The 15,212-nt window shown below is 36.8% G+C and overlaps 1 protein-coding gene across 1 annotated transcript in view; it reads right to left on the bottom strand.

Annotated features, from left to right (window-relative positions):
* The window catches only part of LOC114668178 (alpha-tectorin-like), a 108,485-nt gene that overhangs the window by 59,051 nt on the left and 34,222 nt on the right, over positions 1–15,212 (bottom strand). The window contains exon 2 of the mRNA XM_051920781.1: positions 12,087–12,144. Coding sequence (XP_051776741.1) covers positions 12,087–12,144 — 58 coding nt within the window. The remainder of the gene's footprint in view (positions 1–12,086; positions 12,145–15,212) is intronic.

Genomic DNA, 15,212 nt, shown 5'->3' on the forward strand with positions numbered 1-15,212 from the left:
ATACTCACTTGAAGTTGTGATGGTTCCTGTAGGCATTTCTGTGGAACTGACCACTGTTGATTCCACTGGTGTCCACCATGGAGAACCTGGAAAAAAAGAGTAAGTACTGTCAATCTGGTAGTTGTCGTGTTCATTTCTGCTTCATTATTTTACTTAAAGAATGTGACCACTTTTCTGTCCGGTTTAATTTTTACAAAGAAAACCTTTATTATCACAAGATAAAGTAAAATGAAAGAACATAACAAAGTAGAAATAAAAAAAAAACTGAATCCACCAGCCCAACATTAAATCCAATTTTAAAGGTCACTAAAGTCCTACAGCCTACCACACTACTTATTCCATGAGTCTATGATCCTCAATGTGAAGAACATCTTTTCTAACATTTTTGCAAAATTTACCCTTAACAAGTTTTCATTTGTATCCACATGTTCCTGTTGAAGACCTCATTTAAAAACAACAGCCTTTTTCTGCAGTACTAATTCATTTCATGAGTTTTAGAACTTCAGTCATGTCACCTCTTAATCTCTATTTGCATAAACTGGAAAGGTTGACAATTAACACTAAAAGGCTTTTGGTTCTTAGAATAAAAGGGAATGATTCGGTTACATCTTGGTTTTTGGATTTTAGGCACATAGGCACTGGACGTTTTCTTACCACTCTGCCTTAATATTATGCTCTCATGATAAATGTGTTTATTTTGTTTAAGGTTTTTTGTGCTCATGTTTGCAAGGAGAATCATAAGAAACATCCAGAAATGAGATTAAATAATTCATTTTGTTAGCACTGCGGTGGGCTGGCGCCCTGCCCGGGGTTTGTTTCCTGCCTTGCGCTCTGTGTTGACTGGGATTGGCTCCAGCAGACCCCTGTGACCCTGTAGTTAGGATATAGCGGGTTGGATAATGGATGGATGGATGGATTTGGTTAGCATACTTCCTCTATAGATTAAGTTTGATGAATGTTTAATGACTATTAAAAAGAATGGCATTCAGTTTTTATTGTATTATAATTATTTTATTGAGTCTTTTTAAAGTCAGTTATGTTGCATTTGATATTTTCTAATACTTCTCCCATTAAGAGCAAAACAGATATTTTGTCCAACTCCTTTACTAAAAACCTGATGTCTGCATTGCAAAATATTAACACAGACTATAAATTTACAAATTTACATTGTTCTCTACTTGCGAGTATATCTGAAAGTGTCTAAAATAACATTTAGTTGAAAATTCCTTATTGGATCATTTAGTGTGAGTAACCTTTAACAGTGTGGGCAAGCTTTATTTCTCGTTTTTGTTTTTAGTGTAAGCTTTTCAGTGAACACTGTGAGGGATGGCCGGCCATTTACCCCGGCCAAAACCCCCAGGCCGCTAGATGGAGCCCTCCCTGTATCATGGAAGTGCCCAGAAGACCAGCAGGGAATTATGGACAATGGAATTTTTATTCCCAACCCTGCTGGACACCGTGGGGCACACTAGAGGACGCTGCAGGGAGGCTCAAGGACTCTTACATGCCCTATAACCTGGAAGTGCGTCATGATCACATGACAAGAAGAAACAACGTGCTTCCAGGTTGAGGAAAAGGACTTTTACCCTGACCCGGAAGTCATAAGGACTTGTGGATTGTTGGACAGGAACACCTCCGGGTCAGGGGGTATAAAAGGACTGTGGGAAAGCCTAGAGACTGAGCTGAGCTGGGAGGAAGGGTGGCAACGCATCTGGGAGTGAGGAGGATTATTGATTTATTGATTGAGTATTGTTTATTTGAAGATTGTGGAGAAGAGGGTGCTTTGTGCACTTATTATTATAATAAATATTAATATTTGGACTTTTATCTGGTGTCTGACGTCTGGTCTGAGGGTTCAAGGGGTCACGGAGACCTTAAACTGTCACAACACTTTAGGACAAAGATGGAAACTGGCAAAGAGCAAATTTCACACAAACATTGGAAATATGTTTTTTTCACACAGAGAACTATAGACATCAAGAATTAGTGATCAAGTGGAGATGTTTTTGGAGCTCAAAAGTGAAAACTCAACTGGATGTCATTTTTGAGAGGTGACAGGACTGGGATTGATAAGGTTGTTCGGCTGAATGACCTGTTCATGTCAGAATTGTTCTAATGTTCTAATAATACACTCAGTTCTCTTTTAACAATACAAATGCAATTATGACTAAAATTCATGCATCTAATAAATCAACGTCTGGTTCCTGGAGTACGGTGAGGGCACATCATTTAACAAGAAAAGAAACTGAAACTTATTTTTGAAAAGAAAAATAACCACATTCTAGTTAAAGAAAATAACTGTTTCCATGGTTCATTACCGGTGTGATGGACACAGATGGACTGGCCCCTACATGTGGGATGGTGTTATGACTTGGAGTCCCAACACTTCTATTAATGTCTCGCCTAGAGGGGTATTAACTGTCAAAGCTTCAGCTAGATAAGAGGGCAAACACAGGATTTTATTTTAAATTAAAAGTTTTATTCTCACAAAATGCTCTTTACATTGTGAAGCCCCAAAGAATACAAAAAGCATAAAAGAGTTACTGGCAAAGTAATTCCAAGGTAAGAAAAGTCCCAGTACTAGAATCCAATGAGTGGTCAATGGACGGCTCAAACAGGTCAAAAATCCAATAACTCACCAAAAGCTCCCAAGTACATTCAAAATGAACCCCAGGAAATGTTTAAGACCCTCCAGATTTAAAGGGCACAGGACAATTCCTGGAAGTGATTGACAGGCGGCCTTTCCTCTCTGGAGCCCCCCATAAAACACATGGAACACAACACAGGCTTAGGTACAGATTCGAAGAATGTTAACAATACTATAAATCATAAACAAACGAAATAGCAACACATTCAAATAAATCAAAAATATACAACAAAGAAAAAGAACAAGTATCTGAAACCCAGACAGGTGAAAAAACCCTGGCTGAGATATAAGAGATGGAGGTAGGGTGCTGTTATGGATGTACAGCTGGTATGGATGGATATCCTGTTCAGGATGGGTGCTATGACTCTCAAGTGTATAGCAGGAATAATGGATGGACATAGGGAGACTGCCTCTCAGGATCAAATATTTTCCCAGTATGCTAGATGACAGTGCCCCTCCAGTGTATCCCCAGTTTAGACTCTCACGGGAGTTCATGGGAACTGACAGCCCTTTTGGGTTCCTGGGTATGTGGCAGGAAACATTGTCAGTATTCCCAGGTCCACTATAAAAAGCAGCTGATCCAACACATCCAGATGTAGTCTGGAGAAGACAATAATAATAATAACTCTTTGCATTTATATAGCACTTTTCTCACTACTCAAAGGGCTTAATGACAACACTCTGCTTGGAGTTGTGGAGGAGTAAAGAAAAAGAAGATAAAGGAAATGAAAAAGTAAAAGAAAGATCAGTGTATTGTATTGTATGAAGGAGCCTGTGAGAAGGTAATTGCTAAAATAAATACTCACTTGAAGTTGCGAAGGTTTCTATAGGTATTTCTGAGGAAAAGGACACTGTTGTTTCGTCTTCCCACAGTGGAGTAGCTGGAAAAAAAGAGTAAGTACTGTAAATCTGGTAGTTGTCGTGTGCTTTTCTACTTCACTATTTCAGTTAAAGAATGTGGCTGCTTTTCTGTCCGATTTAGTTTTTACATTGAAAACCTTTATTATCATAAGATAAAGCAAAATGAAAGAATATAACCAAATAGCAATGAAAAATACCTGAACCCACCTGCCCAACATCAAGTCCAGTTCTGAAAGTCACTAAAGTCTTACAGCCTACCAGACTACTTGGTCACTTATTCCACGTGTCTATAATCCTCGATATGAAGAAAAATTTTTGCAAAATTTAGCCTTGAGAAATTCTCCATAAGTGTTACTGTTGAAGACCTCATTTTAAAACAACAGCTTGGATCTGCATTACTACTTCATTTCAGGATTTTAAAACTTTAGTCATGTTGCCTCTTAATTTCTATTTGCTTAAACTGGAAAGGTTCAACTCCTTGAATCTCTCCTCATAGCTCATACCCTGCAGTCCTGGAATCAGAGTAGTCGCTCTTCTCTGGACCTCCTCTAGCACTGCTATGTCTTTGTGTAGCCTGCAGAGCAAAACTACAGACAGCACTCCAGATGAGACCTTATAAGAGTATTATAAAGCTTAAGTATAGTTTCCTTTGACTTGTACTGCGCACATTAGGCTATACATTCTGTTAGCCTATTTAATGGCTGCTGTACAGAGGTATTGATAGTAACAAGTAAAACTGTGCTTCAGCATTTCTATACAGCACGTAACACTAACCTTCTTAAGCACTCTAGGACAAACGATATTTGGTCCGAGTTATTTGTTTGATTTCATCCTTTCAAATGCAAGCAGCACTTCTCCCTGTTACGACTTCCAGATCATGAAGTTCCTTCTTGCAGTCCCTGTTACTGCTGGGAGGTTATAATTTTAGAGAAATGCCAGTTTAGAGCATTCACTTTTTCACTGTCTGTGGATTTTACTTCATGCTTAGCTTTCCTAATAAATCTCTTTGGGTCATCTGTCTCCTTTTCTGAGTAGTTTGCTCCAAATCTTCCTAATTTCCTGTTAGTCATTGCTCTCATTGTTTCAAAATCACTAAAGTCAGTGATAGATTTAAGGGTCTTGTGAATCTTATACAACTGTTTTTATTTTTTTCATTTTTATCTCCTTGTTTAACATCTGCAAAGTGTTCTCTAATTTCTTACTGCTTCTAGGTTTTGGGGTGAACTTGTACTGCATTACATACAAAACATTTTTAAACCGGTTCCACTGCTCCTCACGTGTTTCTACTCTTAAAAGCTTATGTCAGTTTAACCTTTTAGAATTGACCACATCTACCCAAAATTTACCCTTCCAAAGTTAAACGTAACAGTCTTAGTATTTGCACATACGCTCTGCCTTAACACTGTCAGATGTGCTACTGTATATTTTGGTGACTTGACCCTAGTAGTTCAATCCCCTCTACAATAAATTCCATCCTGGTTATTAGAAAATCTTAAATCTAGACAGGCTTCCCTTCTTGCTGCTGTTTTAGCACATCATGTTTAAAAATTGTTACTGATTACATCTAAAAATGCCTGTTCTTCTACTGAGATATTTGTAAGGTTAGCCTAGTAAATATTTATGTAAACGAAGCCCCCCTTGACAATAATATCCCCATCTAAACTTGCCTTTTAAATATTATTAAATAGATGCACATTAAAATTGCTGTCTGCATTGGGGTTCTGTAACACACTCCCGATATCAGGGCTGTGATCATCTATGATTTTTAAAACAATTATTGTGTAAATTGTGTAAGCGTTGAATTTGAATCCTGGTCCTATGTGCACCTAGCATGTGTCTGAGTGTCATATCCTTCTGAGCTTATGCTTAAAAGCTGATGCTGTTATTTTATTATTCACTATAATAAATGCATTTATTGTTATTTATATAACCCATTAAGAGAAAATTATACATTTTATGGCATAATCATTTTTCTATATTTTCACCTGTTTTTGTTCCCAGCTGGATCATAAAGAATTAGGTCTTTGTCTTATTGTTCTAAACCAGATAAACCTATAGGGGAACTGAAACGTCTACTAAAATAAGAATAAAAATAATAAACTTAAAAAGTCACGTACATCATAAGCTAACTGGACTATCAATCGAATTGCAGTCAGTTAAGGTATCAACATCTACCATGTCCCATTAGCAACTAGGTGTAAACAATCATGTTAAACGTTTTCTGATTATGTAATGAATTCCTTTTTTGAGTAGTGACCTAATCAATGAATTGTATAAATATAGCGCAGATGACCCCTTTTACTTTGTAACATGTGGCTAACGCGTATTGCACTTGTTACCTCTTTGGAGATTTAGATAAAGAATAACGATTGACGCTTTCTCCTGACTGTGTTTTATTGCTTAAATCAGGGCATTCCAGTGGGGGTGGGGGGGGGGTGGGGGTTCTGTTTCAAATTCATTTCTTCCACAATTGTGCCAGTGTTTCTTGCTAATCATAGATCAATCAAAAAGATCTGACTGGCATAGATTCCAAATTAAAGATTTGTTCTTGAGTTTCATGCACCTGAACAAATTTTAATAATTATTTATATTTTCTGTGACATCAATTGTATTTCTCTCAGGTACTACTGTTTTCTGGATAATGTTGCCATGATGTATCTTCCAATTACTGGGAGTGTGTTGTCAGAGGTTGTGACTCTGACCTCATTGTGCCAGGGGTTTAATGGTCAGCTTGAGTGGCATTGTTTTATCCCAGTGTACAGATAAACACTTGAATTGCTTTCCTAAGACTTTCATTTTGATTTTCTCCTGGTTAGGAATCCTTGGTCTTGTTTTTCACTTTGAACTTCTGATCATGTTTAGGTTCTGGCAAAAAATCTCTTGGATTCATGGTTCGACTGTTTCTGTGTTCTCTTTCATTTTGATTGCAAGGTTCAGTTTTGGGTCCGGTTAAAAAATTGTTGAAACCTCCCATTATCAAAATTATCACACATCTTGCCTACTGGTCCCTTATCATGTCAGATACTATTCCCAAGGTTTGAGGTAGTAGATGTCCTCTATGCCTAATGCTTTCTAGTCGAATCTAGACGTCTTCACTAAGATGTGGCACATCATGCAATTGAAGAAGACGTGCATTAAAATTCGGTTTAACCTAAAAGGTAACCCCCCTCCCATTTTCTGTTTTGCCTATCCTTCTTCAACAAAATGTAGCCACCTATATTATGTGTCTCTTATTTGTACAATATTATAATTATGCTAAGTTGCATGCAACAAACAATCAGGTTATGCAAGTTTAGTGTTTGTCTAAGTGCAACACTGCTTAGCAAGTATTTTATTTGTCTATGACACATTTCATTTAGAAAGATACAACCTGTGAAATCATCCTGATAAAAAAAATCAAATACAACAACATATAAAACCTAGCAAAAGGATGTTTGTAGGAGAGTGGGATGGAGGCATGCTCCCTAAACTTATAGGGTGTCAATGCCAACCAATCAACTCATCTATAGCCCAAAGTAAACAACAGAAATGCAATTATGACAGTTTACAGTGCACTGGTTATGAAATAGAACGTCACTGAGTTAGTAAGAGTATCTGGCAATTAACACTTAAAGGCTTGTGTTTTTTAGAATTAAAGGGTATTTGGAATTTTAGGAACACAGGAACTGGACGTTTTCTTACCACTCTGCCTGAATATTATTATCTCACCCTGAATGTGTTTATGTGTGTTTCGTGTTCATCTTTGCAAGAATAATCATAAGAAACATCCATAAATGTGATCAGATAATCAATTTTGATAGCACACGTCCTGTATAGATTAAGTTTGTTGCCTGTTTTAATGACTATTTTTAGTAGATCTGCATTCAGCTTTATGTGTATCACATTTGCTTTATTGCATCATTTTAAGAGTCAGTTACATTGCATTTGCTATTTTCCAATACTCCACCCATTAAGAGCAAAACAGATATTTTATCCAAATCCTTTACTAAAGACCTGATATCTAAATTGCAAAATATTAACACAGACTATAAGTTTGCAAATATACATTTTCCTCTACTTGAGAGGATATCTAGAAGTTTTTAAAATAACATTTAGACTAAAACACCCTGTTTTCCATAGCTTGGATCAGTTAGTGTGAGTAACCTTGAACAGTGTGGGCAAGCTTTAGTTCGCATTTTTGTTTTTGTTGTAAGCTCTTTAGTGGAAACTTTAGGACAAAGGTGGAAACTGGCAAAGAGCAAATTTCACAAACATGTTGGAAGGAATTCCTTCTCACAGAGAATTACAGACATCAAGAATTAGTGATAAGTGGAGATGTTTTTGGAACTCAAATGTGAAAACTCAAATGGATTTCATTTTTGAGAAATGACAATGCCCGGGATTGATAAGGTTGTTCGGCTGAATGACCTGTTCTTGTCACAATTGCTCTAATGTTCTAATAATATACTTAGGTCTCTTTTTACAATACAAATGCATTTATGACTAATATTCATACATCTAATAAATCAACGTCTGTTTCCTGGAGTACGGTGAGGGCACATCATTTAACAAGAAAAGAAACTGAAACCTATTTTTGAAAAGAAAAATAATCACATTCTAGTTAGAGCAAAATAACTTTTTTCTATGGTGAATGTACACAGATGGACTGGCCCCTACATGTGGGATGGTGTTATGACTTGGAGTCCCAACACTTCTATTAATGTTCCACCTAGAGGGGTGTTTACTTTCAAAACACCGGCCAGGCAAGTGAGCAAACACAGGATTTTATTTTAAATAAAAAGTTTTATTCACACAAAATTATCTTTTACACTGTGAAGCACAAAAGAACACAAAAGGTATAAAGGAGTTGCTGGCAAAGTAATTCCAAGGTGAAAAAAGTCTTAATACAGGAATCTAAAGAGTAGTAAAAAGACAGAGGAAACAGGTCAAAAATCCAATAACTCACCATAAGTGCATTTGAAATGAAACCCCAGGAACTGTGCAAGACCCCCCAGATTTAAAGGGCACAGGACAGTTCCTGGAACTGATTGACAGGTGGCCTTTCTTCTTTGGAGCCCCCCACAAAACACATGGAACACAACACAGGCTTAGGTACAGACTTGTAGAACATTAACAATACTATAAATCATAAACATAAGAAATAGTAACTCATTCAAATAAATCAAAAATATACAACAAATAAAAAGAGCAAGTATCTGAAACCCAGCCAGCTGAAAAAACCCTGACTGAGATATAAGAGATGGAGGTAGGCCGCTGTTATGGATGTACAGCTAGTATGGATGGCATAATATATAGCAGGAATAATGGATGGATATAGGGAGACTGCCTCTCAGGATCAAATACTTTCCAAGTATTCTAGACGGCAGTTCTTCTCCGGTGTGGTCCCAGTTTAGACTCCCAGAGGAGTTCATGGGAACTGACAGCCCTGTTGGGTTCCTGGCTAGATGCCAGGGGACATTGCCAGTATTCCCAGGTCCACCATAAAAGCAGCTGATCCAACATATCCAGTTGTACTCTGGAGAGGACAATGAGAACACTTGGCTTGGGGTTGTGGAGGAGTAAAGAAAGAAAGAAGAAAAAGGGAATGAAAAAGTAAAGAAGGATCCCTGTATTGCATTGTCTGAATGAGCTTTGAGAAGGTAATTGCTAAAATAAATACTCACTTGAAGTTATGATGGCTTGTGTAGTTATTTCTGTGGAAGTGACCTCTGTTGTTTGCATTTGTGGCAACAATGGAGTATCTGCAAAAAAGAGCAAGTACTGTAAATCTGGTAGTTGTCGTGTGCTTTCTGCTTCATTATTTCAGTTATAAAATGTGGCCACTTCTCTGTTAGATTTAGTTTTTACATTGAAAACCTTTATTATCATAAGATGAAGCAAAATGAAAGAATTTAACAAAGTAGGAAGAAAAAAAATGCCTGAATACACTTGTCCAAGAACAAGTACAGTTTTGAAGGTCACTAAAGTCCTACTGTCTACCGCACTACTTGATCACTTATTCCACGTGTCTATGATCCTCGATGTGAAGAAAATTTTTTGCAAAATTTACCCTTAAGAAATTTTCCATTTGTGTCTATGTGTTACTGTTGAAGACCTCATTTTAAAACAACAGCCTGGATCTGCAGTACTACTTCATTTCATGATTTTTAGAACTTCAGTCATGTCACCTCTTAATCTCTATTTGCTTAAACTGGAAAGGTCCAACTCCTTGAATCTCTCCTCAAAGCTCCCTGTAGTCCTTAAATCAGAGTAGTTGCTCTCTCTGGACCTCCTCTAGCACTGCTATGTCTTTGTGTAGCCTGCAGAGCAAAACTACAGACAGCACTCCAGATGAGACCTCATAAGAGAATTATAAAGTTTAAGTATAATTTCCTTTGACTTGTACTGCACACATCAGGCTATACATTCTGTTAGCCTATTTAATGGCTGTTGTACACAGATATTGATAGTAACAAGTAAAACTGTGATTTAGTATTTATATACAGCATGTACTCACTAACCTCCCTAAGCACTCTAGGGTAAACGATATTTAGTCACAGCCATTTGTTTGATTTCAGCCTTTCTAATCCAAGCAGCAGTTCTCTCTGCTATGATTCCCAGATCATGAAGTTCCACCTGGGTAATGCATGAACTTCTGAGACGTTATCATTTCAGAGAAATGCATGTTTAGAGCATTCACTTACTTACTGTATATATATTTTAATTCACATTTAGCTTCCCTGATATCCTTCATCTTCTGCTTGACTGTTCTTTTGCTAATAAAATACTAAATAAATCTCTTTGGTCATTTTTCGCCTTTTCTGAATTTCTCTCCAAATGGCTTTTAGCCTTTCTAATGTCCTTTGTAATCATTGCTCTCATTGTTTCCTACACCCTAAGGTTAGTGTTTGAGTTATGGGTCTCGTGTTTGTTAGACAGCCTTTTTTTTTGTCCTTTGCAGCTTTTTTATCTCCTTATATGCCCACTACATTGTTTTGTATATTTCTTACTGCTTCTAAACTTCAGAATGAACATGTCCTGCATTAGTTGTAAAACGTTTTCAAATCTGTTTCACTGCTCCTTACATGTTTCTACACTTAAAAGCTTATCCCAGTTTATCCTTTTAGACTTTACCTCATCCGCTCAAAATTCACTGTCTATAGTTAAACTTAACAGTCTTAGTATTTGCATATGCACTCTGCTTAAACACTGTCAGATGTATTATACTTTAGTCACTTGATCCTAGTGGTTCAATCCCCCCTACACCCTGAGTTTCATCCCGGTTATTACAAAATACTAAATCTATACAGGTTTCCCCTCTTGTTGCTGTTTTAAAATACTGTAGTAAAAACTGTCACTGATTACATCTAAACACTTCTACTCTTGTACTCCAGTATTTATAAGGATGGCCCAGTTAATATTTGGGTAAATAAAATACCCACTGACCACAGTATCCCCCTCTAAACTTGCCTTTTTGATAATATTAAATGAATGCAATGATTGAAACTGGGGTATATGGTCAATCCAGGCAGGATGGGTGCTACTCCCAGTGTCAGATGCAAGCCGAAGAATGAATGGACAGAACTCACCAAAAACTCCTGTGCACATTTGAAATTACCACCAAGAAATGTGGGAGACCCTCCAGAGTTATAGGGTGGTGGGCAGTTCCTTGCCCTAACTAGAAGGTGACCTGACTCTTGGGGGACCACTCTCATTACACACGGAATATAAAAGAGGCTTAGCTACAGATACAGAAAACATTAAGAATACAGGAAATCATTAACAAAGGAAAAAGTAACACATTTAAATTTACAACAAAGACACAAAACAAGCATCTGAACCCCAGCAAAGAGAAGAACCATGGCTGAGATATAATAGATGAAAGTAGACCACTGTTATGGGTGGACAGCTGGGATGGATGGACATCCTGGTCAGGATGGGTGCTATTCCCTACCTGAAAGGCAGGAATAATGAATGGACATTGGGAGACTGTCTCTCAGGAGCAAATATTCCCCCGGTATGCTAGTTTGTAGTGCTTCTCTGGCATGGACCCGATTTGGACTCCCACAGGAGTTCACAGGAACTGTAGTTCAGGATGACAGCCCTGTTGGATTTTTAACAGGCAACAAGGGGTATTGCCTGAAGAGGACTCACTTGTTTCATGGCTGTTCCTCATGACCCACAAGCATTTCCTGAATATAATACTCTGGCACTAGAAGCACTCTGAGGTCTGGTATAAAAGCAGCCACTCTGCCTCATCCAGGTGAGTTGGAAAGCACTGACTCAGGGGATGTGGAGGAGAAAAGGAAGGAGGAAGAAAAGGAAATGAAAAAGTAAAAAAAAAAAAGTATTGCATTGTCTAAAGGAGTCTGTGAGAAGGTAATTGTTAAATTAAATACTCACTTGGAGGCATGATCACTCCTTGTGTTTTACCTGGAAAGCAGACCAAGTTAAAGTCAAGGTTCATGTCTACTTCATTATTTCAGTTAAACAATGTGCCAACATATCTATTAGATATTGTTTTAAGTGATTAAACCTTTATTATAATAAGATATAATAATTGGAAAGAAAACAAAAAACAATAATTAAAAAACAATACCTGAATCCTCCTGCCAAAGAAGCAGTAGGACTGCGATGCAAACGCTTCGGGCAAACATCTGAAAAACAATATGTGAAGAATGTGATGGTAGATCTTATGCAATTATTATTATAATTACACTAAAATACTTCCTGTTACCAAACGTACAGAATTACTTTTATTTTTTTAATAATGAAACAGAATCTCAATGTTTGTCAAAGTCTGACTTTTTTTTTAAGAACTGTGAAACACCAACTGAAGACAATGTTTTAGTGAGAACTCTTTGTACTGCTTGTGCAAGGGGACAGCAGTTTTGAGAGAAAATGGAATCAGAAAATGGCATGGAGAACTCAAAAATCACTCTGAGGTTGTAATGAGGAAGAAAATATTTAAATAAGAAAACTTAAGATGTGTAGACAGAATTGTGGTCAGAGAAAGGAGTGGTTAAGACATAAGATCAAAAGGGTACACATTACCAGAGTCAAGAAACAGGAGACATAAATTGTAATTAAAGAACAGAAAAAAAAAAAGTCATAACCAGGAAATTCAAAAACTAATAATGACACAAATGGTTTCGTTCACAAATCCAAACATTGGGTGATTAGGTACAAGGGCATTGGCTTTTTAAAATATTGTTCTGGTGACATCATGATGCCCAACTTCCTGGAACTGCTTTCCAACCATGGAAACTCGTATCCTACCAACCAGTCTCTAACTTGGCAGCATCAATAAAGAAAAGAAAACAAGAAGGAGTTGCAGGAGAACATGACTCGTTTTTAACAATGTTAAAATTGATGAAGCAAAAGATGAATATAACCATTAGATTCTTTGGCATCAGACACTTCAAAAACCATACTCAAATAATATTTAGAGGCAAAGGAATGGTTGGAAAAATTAAGTGAGGTCGTAACACATTCCAGTTGAGACCTAATATTTTACAAACTTTTTATTTACATCATATACTGCTAAACCTAACCTGATGAGAGCCAAAGATGTCTCGCTAGACCACTTATATTATGCAAGACGAGAAGTCTCAGTTAGATGGTTGGCAGGTGAAGGCTGGTTTCCCCTCTGCATGCTGGATTGTTAAGAGCTGCAGAGGCTCAGCTTGAAGCTCACGTAAGGGTCTTTGTTAGTCTGACCTGTGCTTCAAGCTCTTCTTCTCAAGTGAGTGTATTTTTAGCCCTTGAGTTTTTTCAGATACACTTAGATGGTAAATTTTAAAAACAGTGCATATAGAAATTGCCAACAACAAAGAGGTAACATTAGGGGACACTTGTAAGGTCTGTGTGTGATTGGCTCCAGCAGACCCCCGTGACCTTATGTTAGGATACAGTGGGTTGGATAATGGCTGGCTGGCTGGCTGGTTTGTGTTTCCAGTCCTTTTGAGCAATCTGATTGGTCAATTAGGCTTTGGTAGGATTGGTCAGTTTAGCTTTGATGATGTGACGAAAGAGGAAGTGCGAGTGAGAGAAGCACGAGGAGGAGTAAAGCTGTATGAGGCATGCATAGAGAGTTGCCTGGCAAATATAAAATGGGACAGAAGATGAGAAAGGTGCATTGAAAATAACGACAGAGTCTGAGAAGCAGGCTATATGGGAATGCGCTTGAGAGAGGAAGCACTGGTTAAGAGATGCTCACACACAAAAAATACTTAGGAAAGGTACACATAGGGCAAGGATAGCAAATAGTTTTTACTTATTCTGTTACCTGTCTTTGACATATACCGTGGCTAGTAAATAATTAAAATAAAAAAATATTTAACCTTTTTACTTGCATACATAGAGGAAGGTGGAAAAGACACTGCAAGACTTTATATAAATGAGAGCACATGGCACAAATGTTAAATTGTACCTGTGAATAAAAATTAGGATGAAGGAATTGTCAAGTGATGTCAATAGGATATCATTATGGGGTGCTCCATAAGGCTGTGAATGTTTATTTTTTTTAAACATTTAAAAATACATAACATTAAAATAATAATAAAGAAAGAGAATTGTTGTGAAAATAGAATTTATGTAATGGGGAAAGTAGATATAATAGAGGAGTTTAGGCAATGAATATGAATAATAATGGTTTATAAGATGAAAAAGATAGTTTTGGTTGGTAGGGATAATAGAAAAACAATGAAAGGAAAAAGGGAAGAATGGTCAATCAAATTACAAAAGGAGCCACAACACACCTGAAACTTACATAGCAATAGTTGTAACACTGGAGTGCGTTTTGGACAGAAAAGAACATTTCAATGCTGATTTCTTGGGAGACTTGAGGAAAAATACAATTTAAAGGCTGAGTATTTACTGATGGAAGGGGAAAAAACATACAGAATTTTCCTTTATAAAAACTATAAAAGAAGCACATGGAGACATGCAAAAGAAACTAAAGCTAAAAACTGTGATTTAAAAAAGATTCAAATGTAATTGCAAGAGCAGAGATTTGTATAAATCCACACATGTAAAAAATAATTACTCAACAGAATTTTGAAAAAAGTATTACAGAGTATTAATAGGACTTGATCTCAATACCAGGAAGACATGCAACTGAACTACGCAATTTAAGTTTCTGGAAAATGATAGATAGATAGATAGATAGATAGATAGATAGATAGATAGATAGATAGATAGATAGATAGATAGATAGATAGATAGATAGATAGATAGATAGATAGATAGATAGATAGATAGATAGATAGATAGATACTTTATTAATCCCCAAGGGGAAATTCACAACTGCTGGAAAGGCTGCCACTCATGGCGGTGCCTACCTACTTGACAGTCAGCTTACATACTCAAAATAAAAGTCTCATTCCACTACATTCTTGTCCTTCTCAATATTTTCTTAAGTTCAGCTTTTACCCTTTTTATGTAATTTCTGTGTAATTTGACAACTGTCAAGTCTTACTGTGTACTTGACATCAGGCAGTTTCTTAAACCACTACCCAGAACATTCTATCTCTGTAGTCATCCATTGCATCAGTTTCTTCATGTTATTGGTAAAGACAAATTCTATGTTTTTTAATGTGCACAGTATACCAACACACTTAATACACAATAACTATATTAACCCTAAATAATTATATTACTCCTTTATTTTTTCTCACACCCAATATTACAGAAATCACTAAGTTTATGTTGATGTGCTGAATGA

The sequence above is a fragment of the Erpetoichthys calabaricus genome, chromosome 17, assembly GCF_900747795.2.
Source record: "Erpetoichthys calabaricus chromosome 17, fErpCal1.3, whole genome shotgun sequence".
Taxonomy (NCBI): domain Eukaryota; kingdom Metazoa; phylum Chordata; class Cladistia; order Polypteriformes; family Polypteridae; genus Erpetoichthys; species Erpetoichthys calabaricus.